Source organism: Eurypyga helias, unplaced genomic scaffold (genome assembly GCF_000690775.1).
Source record: "Eurypyga helias isolate BGI_N326 unplaced genomic scaffold, ASM69077v1 scaffold38657, whole genome shotgun sequence".
Taxonomy (NCBI): domain Eukaryota; kingdom Metazoa; phylum Chordata; class Aves; order Eurypygiformes; family Eurypygidae; genus Eurypyga; species Eurypyga helias.
In genome coordinates this window covers 1-15,757 of record NW_010260476.1, presented here as the reverse complement: position 1 = coordinate 15,757, position 15,757 = coordinate 1, and the positions used below count along the sequence as shown (strand labels likewise).

At 38.6% G+C, this 15,757-nt stretch overlaps 1 protein-coding gene across 1 annotated transcript in view; it reads left to right on the top strand.

Annotated features, from left to right (window-relative positions):
- Window positions 1-5,900, top strand: part of RAB22A (RAB22A, member RAS oncogene family) — a 14,449-nt gene extending 8,549 nt beyond the window's left edge. The window contains exons 4-7 of the mRNA XM_010155050.1: window positions 1,664-1,735; window positions 1,857-1,963; window positions 3,749-3,858; window positions 5,200-5,900. Coding sequence (XP_010153352.1) covers window positions 1,664-1,735; window positions 1,857-1,963; window positions 3,749-3,858; window positions 5,200-5,297 — 387 coding nt within the window. The 3' untranslated portion in view covers window positions 5,298-5,900. The remainder of the gene's footprint in view (window positions 1-1,663; window positions 1,736-1,856; window positions 1,964-3,748; window positions 3,859-5,199) is intronic.
- The last annotated feature ends 9,857 nt before the right edge of the window (window positions 5,901-15,757 follow it).

Sequence of the window (15,757 nt, the reverse complement as noted above, 5' to 3'; positions counted from 1 at the left end):
CCTACACACACACCTCGGTTCTTCGCCGCTGAGTCAAGCTGATAGGAGGGTACTTACAGCAATTAGGATTTTTTCCTTCTTGCCTAACAATTTTGACAGTTTCTGTGGATAATTACATTATGTCTTCTTAATAATTCTGTCAGAACACAAACTGGGGGCTGGAGGGCAAGCTGAAGTCTTTGGAAAAATAGCAAAAGGAAAATTTCAGTGTTTCTGGTAACATCTGTTTTGTTAATGTATTTTATCTGCCGACTGCTCTTAGGTGGAAAAAAGTATCTAAGTGTTAGCAGGCAGGAAATTAGAGTAATACAAAATCAGCAAGTGAAAGTTGGTTTATTCCCAATGTAAATAGTCAAATGATCAAAAAGCCAGGTTGCAACCAGTCCAAGTGGTGGTTTACCAAATATGTTTCCCTTTACATTTTAGTACTTATGAGGAAGAGAAGGATTATGTCCCAACATGAACTGAATGCCTGCCCATGTTTCCCTTTCCCACTATTAAATATTTTCATATTCTGAACTTTGTGTTCAAAATCCTGTTTTCAAAACAGAATTTGAGAGCCAATTGTAAATGGTCTGGAATTCTGCTTTATAGCAAGATTTTTATGATTTATAGTATTGCTCTCAGTTGAACTGTACTAAGCAAAAGGAAATTGGTATTTTATTAGAACCAAATAAGCCTTTATGAAAAACTGTATTCTGTTCATGATTTTTAGAGCTTTTGTGCATCTTATTACTCAGGGTAAACCACATATGCTTATATCATAGCAGAACATGCAGTTTAGACTTTTGGTTGCTAGATTGGTTGTCTGGTTCTTTTTAAATTGGCAGAATATCACACTGTTCTTAAGAATGCTTGATTGATATTTTTGATGCAACTTAATCCTGTGCTCTATCACTTTTTTCAGTCCTGGATCCATAATACCTTGCCCATGCAAAGGTACAGGCCTGGTTTATACCCTGCAAATGCACTACCAACCAAATATGCCTGCTGTAGGTTTAATTCTGAAAATTAATGTTACCATAGCCTTTTCCTATCTAGTGTGTTCCCACATAGTTGTGGGCTTTTGTATTTTTTTAAACATGCTTCTAACTTTTGAGTTTTTCTTCAAAAGTTAAGCGAAAACCAGAAGTTAGAATACAAAGAAATCAGTTTCTAGCATTTGAGTGCCATGACTGATCCATGGGGCTAGAGGTTGACACCAACTCCTGAACATTTCAGATCAGCAGTAATAGATGCTAGTTTTCTTAAAATTACTTTTTTCCAAAAGCGTGTGTGTCTTGAAGAGGAAGAAGCAAGTTCAGTTTTGACTATTTTCCTCTTGCCTGGTGTTTAAAGTTGAGCATATATCCTGCGGGTTTGTGTCTGTGTATGATTTGCAGTCTTTTAAATGAGAGATTCTAATCTAGTCAAATAAAGGTCAAGTTTGGCTTCCTGCTTTTCGCAGCAGTTGTGCCCCTGATCCTGAAACTATTTATTGGTTGACCTTTGTAAAACAGTACTTTCATGGACGTTTATGTACTCTACCGCACAGACTGTGTAACTGAGAAGTTTTCCACTAATGTAAACTTCTAAGCTAGTTTTCACTTTCTTCAGTAATAATGATGAAATCATGGAAGTCGGTGGCAGATCGGATTCATAATATGTGGTCTCTGTCTTTCAGTTTCGTGCTTTAGCACCAATGTATTACAGAGGGTCAGCAGCAGCCATTATAGTGTATGACATCACAAAAGAGGTAAGAAATTTGATCTTGACCCAGCATTACAATTTTGGGGGAGGGAGGGGTTGTGTGTGTGTCATGGGCCACTTCTAACCTTAATTCCTTTTTTTTTTTTTTTTTTCCCCTTCCACATCAGGAAACTTTCTCAACTTTAAAGAACTGGGTTAAAGAGCTCCGACAGCACGGACCTCCAAACATTGTTGTAGCTATTGCAGGAAATAAGTGTGATCTTAATGATGTAAGGTAAATAACCACTGACAGTTTGGAGGTTTTCACTTAAGCTCATAGTGTAAAATATTTTAAGATTTAAGCTTTATAGAGCAATTTAAGCTGTTTTTCACTAGCATTGTAGTTTCAGAAGCAGTCTGAGCTGTTACTGCCATCAGAAGATTAGGTTAGTCTGCCCTGGGACAGTCTTGCCCACTTCCTCCCGTGTTGGTGGGAGTACGTGTGTGATTGGGCAGTAAATCAGGCTGTAAAATGGATACAGATTAAAACTAATCATTAAAAAAAAAAAGGAACTGATCCACATGTATTTATCTTACACCATGCACACTTGCTGGCATGACAGAGGTGGGATAGCAGGGTTAGGAATGAGCAGTTTACAAGGAGACAGGATTACCTTTTCTGGTGGCAGTGCCAAGTTACACAAGCCTAAACTGCCTGTGAAAGTACAGTGTAATACAAGCTGTTTACCTCACTTTATAAGAAGTACCCCTGTCACTCTGTAGCACCTCATTTTGTTAGGAAAAACACCAAGCCTGTTGGAAAGCATTGTGTAGGTTTTTCTGACTTGCTTGTTCAGGTGCCTTCCTTCCCCGCTTAAATATTGGTGTGGAATTGGCTGTGGCTGAAATAGTTGCAGGGAGCGGGCAAATTTCTCGAAAAACTTTATGAACAGCCAAACGTTCAAGAAGGCATGTATTAAAAACAAGAGAAGCCCCATTTTTCATTGATGTCCTGGCTAAATAAGCCCAAATTCAGAGAAAAGGTGTGTGCAAACTTCTTGTTTTCAGATTTCATTGGAAAAAGTACCACAGCTGGTGTCTCGAAGCAGACAGATGGTTATGTGTTTAACCACTGCGAAGTTGGTTCTTAGTATTTACAAATTGTTAATGTATAGCAGTTATCTAATGAGCTCCAATAACTTTTGTTAGAAGCAGCATGTCTCTTGAAGGAAATACGGCATAATATGACATAGAAGATGGAGAAAAGGCACGCAGTATTAAGTCGCACACGCTTATTTCTTGGTGCTTGGGTGGAATCCTAAGTGCTACAAACATTGCTATTCAAGCTAATGAGCAAGATTCCTTTACTTCAGTCTGAGGCCGTATTTGCGTCCCCAATCCAAAGTCTGTGCTTTTGGTATCCAAACTCCCTTGTTACTGAAAGCAGCCCATGTTTTCTAGAAATTTCATGTTCAGGGATACAATGTATAATCCAGCCCTCTGCACCTACTGGGGTTTGGTATTTTCATGGGGATTAAGGAAACATGCTTCACTATCAGCTTGCCTGCTTAGGGGTGCAGAATAACTTTTTCACTTGTTGGCTTTGTTCTTATGTGCTCTGTTTTTAACTACAGCTTTATGCTTTGTGTAAAGTAAATGCTATACTAATGATCTGTGCAGAGTTGTGAGATACTTGGCTTTGTAAGCAGCTGCAGGAAACCCTCTCGTTTAGTGGAACTCGTGCTTTAGGATCTTTTCAGTACATATAAAACTCTTCTGTGTGTGAAGAAGAAAGCAGCCCCTAATGATTGCAGAGCTACACTTGGAGCACTCACAAAACAAGCTCCACTGTAATGTTGTCAGATGGATTAAGGCCTTGTTTAGTTTATGGTTGTGCTTCATTGGCGCTCATACCTCAAGGCAGGGAGACGGCATAGAGTAAAGGATGAGCATCAACTGCAGGATGAGGGAGCACTGTGATGCCAAACAGGGAAAACGCAAAATGCTTATTTTGTGACTTAAAATTTTGAATATTTTTTTTCCTGCAGTCACAATTATTTTCTGTGTTTTGTTTTTCCAGAGAAGTCATGGAAAAAGATGCTAAAGACTATGCAGATTCCATTCATGCAATATTTGTAGAGACAAGTGCGAAAAATGCAATAAACATTAATGAACTCTTTATAGAAATTAGTAAGTATTCAAACAGTTAACGTGCTCTCTTCTGAAAGAAATTCAAGTAGAAATTTGATTACTGTATAACTTTTTGTGCTATTTAGGTGAGAGTATACAGAGTGAAATTTGTTACAGTCCGGCATGAATATAAACTGCAAAATGAGCTGTGTACGTTCTTGGCCATGTAATGACCTCTAAATATTTCTTCTAGAGATTTTAAGTCTGCTGTGATGCTGCTGGATAAATAGCAGGCAGGGCACTCGTGTGTCAGAAGTCAGTGTCATCTTACTGTATCTGTTATTGAATGTTTTAATGAGTACTTTCAAGGTTATGAAAGGGAAGGGAGATGGTGGGAGGGAGATCCAAACTTTATACAGCTGAGGAAAGGAATTAAGTTCTCACTCCTAGTGTTTGTACTTAGTCTAAAACAGTGCATTTTCAAAAATAGAAGAATTTGTAAATGCTAGATTTCTGCCTGGGAAATAGCAACTAGTGTGTGTAGGTTTTCCACAGATATTTTTGTGATACCTTGAGTATTTTTTTCATTAAATTGCAAAACTTTCCCATTCATGGTGGGTATGACAAGGTGAATTCCATACAACATTATTTGTAGGAGATGTTTCAAGCCGCAGCACTGATGTGTGGGTATGTCGGCCTGTTACAAAAAGAGGACAACCAGCAATCCATTTGTGTGCGTGCACGGCAATTTAATGTTTCTGTAGTTAATCAGAACTAGACTTAAGCAAATAAAAAACAGGGTCCTTATAAGCAATTGAATATATTGAAGCTGATGTAAAAAGTACGTGCTGTAGATTAGCTTCTTGATTTTACTTAATAGTTGCTCTCTAAAATTGGTCTTGAATAAATTGGGGGAGGCGGAAATAATCATAAAACCTCCTCAGAGTACTCAACCAGGAATAGTCAGTTTTAAAGACTGATTAGGTGGCTAAAGCAGCTATCTTTACAAGCACATCTGTGCTAAGCCCAGTGCAGGTGATCTGCTGTGGAAATACAGGTCAGGATGGTAGTGGTCAGTGACGGTATTTCAGATGGCATTGGATCCTGCAGAGTATGTTCTCTGAGTGCTTTTGTAGTGTAAGTCTCCAAGTCTAGACTAGGCTGAAGCATAAACGCTGGAAAATGAGCTTAATGCTGCCTCTGCTCTTCTTTTGTGGATCCATACCTCTTACAGACATAGCTTAGACTGTGAACTGCCATCCTTCTGTTACGCAGGAATGTTGTCGTTAATGACTTCTGACTAATTGAAGACACATTTTTGTGAATGAAACGTAGACTGAATGCTTAGAATTCGTTTCAAATACAGTGTTTCCTATAATTTTTTTTTCTGCCTCCTTGTAGGTCGCAGAATTCCATCAACTGACACCAACCCCCCGTCTAGTGGTAAGGGCTTCAAACTTAGAAGGCAGCCATCGGTGACAAAGCGCAGCTGCTGTTGACTGATCCCTTAGGAAATGAGACTTGTTTATACAGTAGGTGGTCTTGGAAGTTAATAGTTCGTGTTGGGTTTATATTATCAGTCTTAGATCTTTATCTGCTGGTGTTCATACACCCGAGGTCTCTCCAAAATGGACCAGTTCATCTGACATCTGTACACTCGCAGAGGAGACTGCAGTCGTAATGTCAGTCTGTTTATTCACAAAAAGTGTAGTATCTCTTGCATTCAGAGGGAATGCATCATCACTTCTTTGGCCTTGCTTGAAAGGAAGGTGACTGTATGGATGGTAGAACTGAAATGTTCAATAGTTTTGTAATCAAGATTTTAGGGATTTTGTGTAAAAAGGGAACTGAGCACTTTTGTGGGACTTCGGGGTGGGAGAAGTCTGGAAGTTAGATGTCATTTCTTCCTTTTCTTCAGTGAGCCTTATTTTAAATTGTAGCTAATCCAAAGTACGATGGGACAGCTGATGTGAGGTGGCTACAGAATAAGCAACTGAAGACAAATAATAGGCAAATCAGTCCATCCAGTCCCCAAGTTCCATTTGCACTTTTTATTTAAAGATGATATGCACCGGGCATGGGGACACAAGCAACAGATCTTAAACCACAGACAATCCTTTTTTTTTTTTTTTTGTGCTGACTTAATCACTTTAAGGCAAACTGATATGCTTATAGGCATATTCCTACAAGTTTTTTAAATAATATGTTGAAGAAAACCTAGTTGTAGTTCTGACTAAATTAAGTGGTTACTGACTAAAACCAGATGCTGTAAACAGATCCTGCCAATAGTTCTGATAAAACTTAAAAGGTTTGGGGGAAAGCTTTTAATTGCTTGGCATGTGTAAATTGTTCATATTATATTTATGGACCAGTGTTTAAAGTATTATAAATTATATAAAAACAGTTTAAAAAAAATACAATCTTACACACTCCTTCCATTCCACAGCTATGGATAAGCTCCTGGGGAATCTCAATCAGGGTTTATTCCTGCATTTTAGGTGTTGTCACTGTGAGTTTATCCACAGGCAGATTGAAATTCTTTCTCTTTCAGTCACATTTAAAAGGGTGAATAGAGAATCCTGCTGGTGCAGCGTGAGGTCTGTCTGTTGAACAAGTTTTCATCTGTGGTGCACCCAGTCTTTCCTGTTTTGGGCACAAATATACAAATAGGAAGTAACCTTAAGACATGTGGTAATGTAGATCATTACCTCTTGGTTCCTGGGCTTTTTCATCCGTGAGGGTTTTTAGCAAATCAGTGTTTAGCTTATACTGTGTTGGTTTTAGTATGCTTTCAATTAAACTATAGGTTGACCATACCCTTTTGTGCTATTTTATTTATTTTTACTTTTTGTTTCCTACCAGCACTAGTGAGAAACTTCATACTTTTGAAGAAAAAGAGCTTAATAGATCTGAGTATTTACAAAAATATGCTGTTTAGCTTTAGTGTCAAGTTGAGGTCATGTTGATGATGCTTACTCTTTGTTTGTAATCTGGTTTTCTGTCATCTCAAGTATGTTCTCTGAAGGAAATAGAGAAAAGTTTGTAAGAAATGAAAGGACTTGTACTTTAGGTTAGTTTGTACTAGTGGAAATTCTTGCAGAGCTATTCTGGAGCAGAACAGGTGAACTATTACGGTGAGATTTTGAATGGGTCAGTATGTTGTAATGAAATTTGGTGGCTACGTTCTTATCATGCCCTGTCCTTACCTTGCATTGCCAGTTATGCTTTCCTTGCCACAGCTGTACAGGCTGTGTGCTCATAGGGAGCCCAAGAAGTAGATCTTCCTCAAAGGCTGTTTGAAGCCCCTTTGAAACATTGGTCCTTGACAAACCATGTTCAAGGAGACAGATTTGTGTTTGGTGTTTGGGCTCATCTATGATAAACTTTTTTCTATCACTCAAAGCAAATAAATTACAAACAGAAAACTTTAGTACTCCTACAAAATGCTTGATGGAAATATAATTAAAGAAAGAACAGAGAAAGCTTGCTCTTAGACATATTTTTAATTATAAAAAAGCAGGTTAGTAATTAAATGTAGGTCTTTCACAGTGGCAGTCATGGAAATCTGTCATTTCTTTGAAATATCTCAGTTCTTACTCCCAGCAAATTTTTAAAAAATGTGTGGTTATCTAATTTAACTAGGTTTTAAAACATTTGGTGTTCACAGTGTTTCAGCAGTCTGTTCTAAAGCAAGGTACGAGTTCATTTAGTGTCTTTAATTGTGATACAGAAAATACTGCTTATATTAAATTGGTTAGTAATAAATCTGGAAATTCTTAAACTTGGAAAGATCGTATTAGGGGAAAGGAAGTCTCAGATATGGAGAATATCTTTCATGTAGATTAGGAGAAAAAGACATTTCAGACTTTCTAAATTATTGTTATTGCCTGTTAGCATGTGGTAAAAATGGAATTTAAATCTGGTTTTCAGTGAGATAACAAAAATCGTTTAATACTATTTATCCAAGATTTATAGACTTTAGAAGAAAATATTGGACTCTAGGCTAAAGACTGGGAGCTAGGCTTAGTATTGAGATTATTGCCGTTCTCCCCAGTTGGGGGAGAGATCTGTATACCTTAGCAAATCTTCAGGAACTGCTTTCTGATCTAGCCTCACTTTGCTATACACCAAAATGAGACTTGAAGAACAAACAAGTAAAAGCACTAGAGAACCAGCAACAATCTGGCCCTTCTCAAACGTAACTGAGTCTTAATGCCTTTTGTCTTGTTACCAGTCTGAGTGGAATGCCAGCGTACTTCATATCCTTCTTGGAGTTCTGATCTTGAGTTACTGCAGTTAATGAAAAGAGGGAAGTAGCCAGTGTTTCAGATTGTTCAAACTACAAACACTGAAGTGGGGCCTCTGTTAAGACATGCCTCTTTAAAATGACAGACTGTTGATGCAAGTTCTTTTGAGCCCAGATAGCTGTTTATTGATCAGTTGGCCATAGCTGAAAGCCGGAATGAGGTCTTCCCTGGATGAGATGCACATGTTCATTGTTCCGTTTTTGTTGGCAAAAAATGGTTTCTTCTGTATTAATAATTTGTTAGACCATCTGCTTTCATCTTCACCAGGCTTGCCGAAATTGATTACGTTTTATCCCAACACAGCTTCTCTGCTTGGAGATATATTAGCCTTTGAGTGTTTGGAGTGCTGATTATCAACCATTCCAGCAAAATTTTTAATAACATTTTTTTCCTGTTAAGTTGTTGAAAAAGCTCAGGACTGAACTTTTATTCCACTACGCCTTTCTGTCTAATGAATGGAGCTCATCTTAGACTAGATTTTAAGCTACTTTCAATGGGAATTAACTGCTGCAGAGCAAATTTGGAAGGGTAAATTATAATGTATGCACACATGTAACAAGGTGCACGTCATGCCATTGATCCATTTTTTAATTGACAAAATACGACTATTTCAATTTAGAAACACCACCAGTTCTTTCCCATGAGTTAGATATGTGCAAAAATATCATTTGATAAATGTTTAGTTCCTAAGCTTTGGAGCAACTTAAATGTGCTTGCCAAGTTTTGGAGGGTGTCTCTTGATCTGTGCTGCAGGTCGTCTTGTAGTCTATTCTATATACATGCTGTAACTGGCATACTAAATGCCTAAATAGGTGAAACCTGAAAGCTTATGTTTAGTCACAGAAGCATCTAGTGGTGAAGGCACTGAAAATTGTAATAGGTGCCTTGGAAAGTTCTAAGACAATTCTAACAATTTTTGCTGTTGCCAAGAAGGTGAAGACTTCATTTATGTAACTAAATCTACATTGAAACAACACAAATCATTTCACTTCAAATCCCCCTGCCGTCAGCGAGACCCTTCCTTAAAGTGCTACAGGATCAGACAGTTAATAATTTAGAGGAGCGTTTTACGCAGTCTTGAGCCTTTGTGTTGGTGTACATAACATCAATTTAATGCTACCAGCCTGCTCAAGAAAGATTATTTACATGCTTGGGAACAGAGTAAGAGAAGGGGAGCTGATGCCTACTTACTGATTTGGAACTGATCACTAATCCTTGAACCTGGTCGAGAGATGTGGGATTCATTGGGAGCTGTCTACATTCATGGTTAAAGCTTCGTTTGAATTATCTAAAAAGATTTGAGGCTGAATATCTTGAATGGTTTATAAGTTGGTCTCAGCAAGATTTTTGGTACAATGTTGATCCCAAATTACTCCTTCACATTAGCATTAATTTCCAGTATAGCATGTTGAGTATTAGTTGGAAAAGGAAGCTTTATCAGTGATGGTTGAACGACACTCTCGTGAAATGGTCCTTAGTGTTTATTAAGGATGGTGAAGTCTATTTGTGGTGTGCTATGTCAGCAATCTGCAAAGACTATCTTGGGAATTGATGATTTACAGGACAGAAGCTGTCTGAACTGTGTAGCAAGTCACCCTGTAGCAAACCTCACTTAGAAGCAGCAATAGGTACACAGAAAAAAAAAATCATTTAAATAATTTCAAACATGAGCAGAATCTGAATAATTCACCGACTTAAACTTCTACACTGCCCACTGATTTTCTCTAAGGCTTCATGTATTTGTATTAAACACTTGAACGGTCTAAAAGATTCTTCTGTTCATGAACAGGACAGGAGAAACTTCCTTAAGTTTTGTAGCAGGAAGTTGTTGCGCAGCGACCTGAGACCATATGCCATGAGTCAGTTACTTGAAGCAGAATTGTGTGCTTGTAACTAAGCTTCAAAAAATCTGCACAAAAGTCCCTAAAGAAAACTGTTAAAGGTCTGTTTGGATCACATACTGATTACTGGGGCTGCGACCTGTTATGAGTAGGTGACAGAAGATTTATAAAACAAGATGTTGGTGTGAATTACCAATTTAAGATAGAAATACAGGTTCTGGTATAAAAACAGTCATGTCAGCTGTCCTTTTCAGGGTCGTTTGGCTCCAGCTTGTCAAAAGAAATATGCTTGAAACAACATCTTTGTTTCTCGTACAAGAATTCAGGTGCCAAAACGTTTCCCTAAAATTATTAGGTCTTCTGACACCAATGCTTGTGCCTGAAGAATGCCTGCTGATATTTTGGAGGTCTCAGAGTTTGAATGCAAACCCTTTCATTGTCAGCTGGAATCAAAATGCATGACTTGGAAAAACCAAACAAGCATTTCCAAGCTTCATGGATAAAGTGTCACAGATAACAAATCTTTTGAGGGATACAGGACTATCCTGAAACCCAAGAGTACTGATGGGCTTAGTCTCTGACATGTCAAAATGATCCTGGGGTCAGCTTTTTCCTCCCTCCCCCTCCCATTTCCCACCACCCCACCCTGAATTTTTAACATAGTGTTGTCAGAGTGCACATGCTATAAACAGCTATTCAAAAATACTTAGAAAAGTTCTAGTGGCTTAGAGTTATTGGTGCTGCCTATTTTACATGGAAAATCAAGGCAGTAGGATGACTTGTCTCCCTAAAAATCAGGTCAGCATTTGCTGAAACTGCTGGAGTTCTAGGATGAAAACTTCTTGGAAGAAACAATTTTGCTTTTCCCATTCTATCATCCTACAAGGTGGGATGCTGAAATTTTTGCTGAGAATTCTGCTCAAGGAGTTAATTACCTTTCTAAAGGTACTCGTGTTTTAAGAAGGTTGGGTCTGTCTTGGTGTCATTTCTGTTAATGTTTTCACGTACGTGTTACTGAACAAACCAACTGCTACTTTTTCAAATGCTGAAGGATGCAGACCACTCTTTTCCGTCAGGCTCCTCATTTGTGTGATACTCATCCTGTTGTTGCTCTTGGATATGCTGTAACTGACACCTAGAGAGATTCACTGCTACTTTCTTGCCTCACTTTTACTCATGTTACAGTATGTATTTTCTATTAAATCCATTATGTTTTCTTTACAATTTTTATTTCCTTATGGGATTTAGCTAAGAATAGGTGGTGAGAGTGTCTTTTTGTCCTCAAAGGTTCAGTAAGTATGCGTCACAGTGGCAGTATTTATAGACAAAAAGGTAATTCATGAGTGCAGCCTTATGAAACTGTTCTGAAAACACAGCAGCTGAGACATACCACTGCTGTATTATACCAGATAATGAAGGCTAAAGGCACATTCACCTGGGGGAACATATTGTTGTAAGGCTCTACTAACGTGACTTAAACTCTTCTATGTTTTAACTTCCTTCTTTGTACTTCCTATTTCTGAATATTGTGGATCTGCCATTGAAATTGTGACACCGTGAATTGATACAAGACACAGAAATGGATCGCATTTCTGTAGCTTTAAGACACTTAAGACTTCCTGGCAATCTTCCCTCTTCTATCCCCCACACCCAGTACGGTGAAGAAAAAAAAAGAACTCATTCTGAAGGTTTCTTCGAAACAAGAAACTTTGCATTTGTGTATTCAGGGCACAAAAATGACCTGATATGCATATAGCTCTTGCAGTGTAATAAATGTTTGCCTGTAAAATTAAGCGTGAAGGTTAACCTTTGTATTAGCAATTCTTGTCCCTCTTAAGAGCGTTCTGCCTTTTCATCGTAGGACTGGGTTAACCTGTTAAAGAGGCTGAAAGGTCTGTGCCTTCTTCCTATAGTATCTCTTCTTAAAACCAACGTAAGCCGCTCAAAGTTACAGAGCATTTACCGCACTGTAAACTGCACAAGCCTACAACCATTGCTTCACTGCATGACGTGTAGTCGGATTACTAGTGATGAAATATTGTAGTGATGAAGTCCCAAGCTTATGAATGTTTTGAGACTTTTTTTAGTCTTCTCTTGGGCTGGTCCTGAGAGTGTGTACAGGTTTGTCTGTATTGTTGGTTTGTAAATGCTAATGAGGAAAACCAGGCTTTTGTTCTCTCCTTTTTGTTTCAATTGTTACACTCCCATTTAGTGCATAGAATGCAAATAAATGTTGATTTGGCATAATGTAAACAGCCTTTTCAGCTTAAGCATTCATAATAAACTTTTATAGTGTAATAACATGCTAAATCACTACCAGTCTGATGTATTGTGCAAAAAAGAAAGGTGTAAACATTTTATTAATAAAAAGCTTTGTTTATAAATGTGCTGCCTTTTGTTTATAAATGCTTCCAAAATTCTCCACGTATTAAAAAATAGTCTCTATAGCAATAGAATTACAGAAGAGGAATGTACGCAGTACCATGGCAGAAGTGAATCTGAGTGATGATTCAAATAGCTGTTTTCCAAAAGCACTGACTACTGGTCATTCAGAAACCAAAGCTTTTCCCTGGTTTATGTATACACAGACAAAGGCAGAAGATGAACTTGTACAAAGAAGGTTTGAGGAAAACCAGCAGAGAGAAGGCAGCTTTTGTGTCATGCTTCCTTTCTCTGCAGCATGATGTCTGAGAAACTGCAGGCCACACACAGCCTTGTCAACCAGTGCAAGGCCTGACAAATTCTAGCGGGGTCAATTGATTTAATACATCGCTTTTAGCTTAGACTGCATGAAATGTAAAATTCCTGACTGCTTAGGCCAGGTTTCTGTCAATCAAAACCGTGAACCGCTTTTAATATCTGCATGGTGTTGAGGGGGCCTGTCATGCTGGGAAGGGATCCTTTCTTATTTGTTAATAGAGCCAGCTGGTTGGTAGCTTGCTTTTTTTAAAGGACTGCCATGGGGGTTATGTAGAGCACAAAAATACGGAGTTGGCTACAGTTCTCTCACTTGTTTTCTGTGATGCTTAGAAGATGTAGTTTTCTTGTTTCACTGTGTGATGCAAGTCCAACCTTCTGTTAATAGCAGCCTTCGAAAGCGTAAGTAAGCAAAAAAGTCCTCTTTCTGATATTGCTGTTTCACCAGAAAATGTGGGATACAAGTTTCTCCTAAGTAGCTGGCTGCCGTTCGTATGCAGGAAACGCATACTGTCATCTTTAACAGAGACCTGGAATAACTTTTATTTATTGCCTAGTACCTGCTATTTTTTAAGTTATCCTCTTGGATGTGTGTAAACTGCTTTCAAAGAGTGGAATATGTTAGTGTAAGGGGTATGAATGTGCAGCAGAGAGAGAATAAGAAGGGTAAAGACAAGGGATGTGGAAGAACGGAGACAAAAACCCCACGTTTGCATCGGGGATGTAGGTAACTAAATGCAAACCACCGAATTTGCACACACAGTATGAGACAATGTTTTACTCGGGCCAAGCCTTTCATTGATTTCAAGGTAGAAGTTTTGTAACGGGCGAAATGGTTCTCTAAAATTGTTCCAGCACAAAGCTTTCCCGTGCTGCTCTTCAGGTTCCCTGTAGCGTTCACCCCCGTTTTCTCCTGCTAATCAAATTGCCACCTTGGCAGCAGGTTACCTTCTACTCTTGTCATGGCTGAATCATTAATAAAGTGGGGCTTGTTCTCCGTAATTGGTAAGTTTTGCCAGTGGCCTTCATCCGTGCCCATTTCAATGGATCTGATCTGCACAGTGTTAAACGTGCACACGTTGTTTACATGCAAGAAAAACCTGACAACCTACATTCGTTAGACTTCAGAAATTTTCAACTTTTAATGTTTTAAACTCATTGTTTAAAAGTTAACAATGAGTAAATAAAATGCGTAAACAATACTGTGCTTCATATAAACTTCAGCCTGGATGAAAATGTGGGTGAGTCCTTCAAATAGGAGGAGGTAAGTTCAGAGCTGCCAGCTGTGGTAAGGTAATACAACTTGGCAAACCCTTTATGATGTGAATCATCAAATGCTTAAGGGTGTTCTTAGTACTTCTTTCAGGAAAAGAACTTAGAACTCTGGGCAACAACACAGAACAGTTGTTTACTGTAGGGTTTTTTATTATGTATGACTATGTTGGATAAGGTTTCCTCTGTCTTAACTGTTTGTTTCCAATTAACTTGTAGATATGTATATGGCTTGTCTTTTCAACTAATTACTGGACTGAGAATGCCTAGCTTAGTGAAAGAATCTGTTTATAAATGTAAAACCTACGAGATGCGGTGAAAGAAGATAATATCAGCTAAAGAAAACTCTACTCCAAAGCATAAGTAAACTCAATTCTCTCCTGATTTGAGATCTAGTAAAATGTTGACATAATCTGTAGTTTATGCTATTAATTAAACCCCACAAGTAGCAAAAATATTAAACTGAGAACGTCCTAGGCTCCAAATCTAATCAGCTAAGCAAAGTAGAATAGCAGGAACTGGGAAAAGAAAGTGCAACCCTTTATGACACTGTGACCATCTCTTCTCCAGCAGGAAGGAATTTAAGGAAAAACAGTGTCCATTATTTGAGCATGTTGCTGTGCATTGCCAAAGCTTCTAAAAATTAGTCCTGATGACTAGAAGTAGTTAGCAGGTTTCACCTGCATTATGGAAAACCAAGAGTTACACCTAACACATACATGGGCTTGGTTTGTTTTGGCATGGACTGAAAGACATTGCAGAACACAAACAAAAGACAGAAGGGGATCAGAAGTGGTTAAGCAGACAAGCTAAAAACAGGGATTACCATGGACAAGAGCAGCTGAAGTGTTGAGATGCAGTACAAATACTGCAGATGTGTTTAGAGCATTGAATGTCAGCATCCCGTGTAGTGGTGGTGGTTTTAACATGTACATCAGTCATTTTCTATTGCTTTTACTGCCAGAAACAAGAATAACCCTCTTTGTATACATTCCAGATCTTTTTAGCTACCTTATACACTTTGGGCAATTACAAAGTAAAACACCATTCAGGACAGGAGGACCTTGGGTGGAGGTGGCGATGTGTGCTGCATCACACCGGTTGTATTGGTGTGATAAAACGCGTTTTCACAACCTTTTACTATTGCCATACTTTTATTCACCTCTTGCCTGTTGGCTACTGTATGGTTTGAGTTGCTGTTCTTTGGAAGCTGATGGATGTCAATAAACTGGCTTTTTATCTCTGCAGATAGTATATCCTCCCAAAGTCCTGTCTGTTATGTCCAGCTGCCTAAGTAATACTTTGTGGTATATAAAAATGGGGAATTTATATAAGGCCAGGGAATATGGGCATCCCAAACTCCCGCGTCATTGTTACCGTGGCTGACTTTGACAGCTTACAGCAATGCTTTATACATTTTCATGAACTTTTAGAATGTGTAAAACAACCTGAGGAGAGAGGGAAGGAAGGTGTAGCGCTGTTCTAGCTAGAGCGGCCTAAGGCTGTCAGTAAAGCAGTACTTCATTTTAGACTGACGCGTACCTTTTAAAAATATTTTAAATCGTGCTATTTGGAGTGAAAACAAAAACACAAAACCACCATAACCCAAAAAACCCACAACCAAAGAGCCCAAACTTTTGGTTACAGTTTACTTAAAAAAGGGATGGGGAGGGGAAATGGCTTTAAATCACAAAGGTGACCCGAGAGTCTGGGTTGGTTTATTCAAGTTAGTCATTCCTGTAGCTTGGGACAGTTACCGGGATTTTCCTGGGTACCCTAACGCTCCGTTCCGCAGCCGCCACCCCACCACCGCCCTGGGGCTGTCCTTCTGCACAGGGCGGC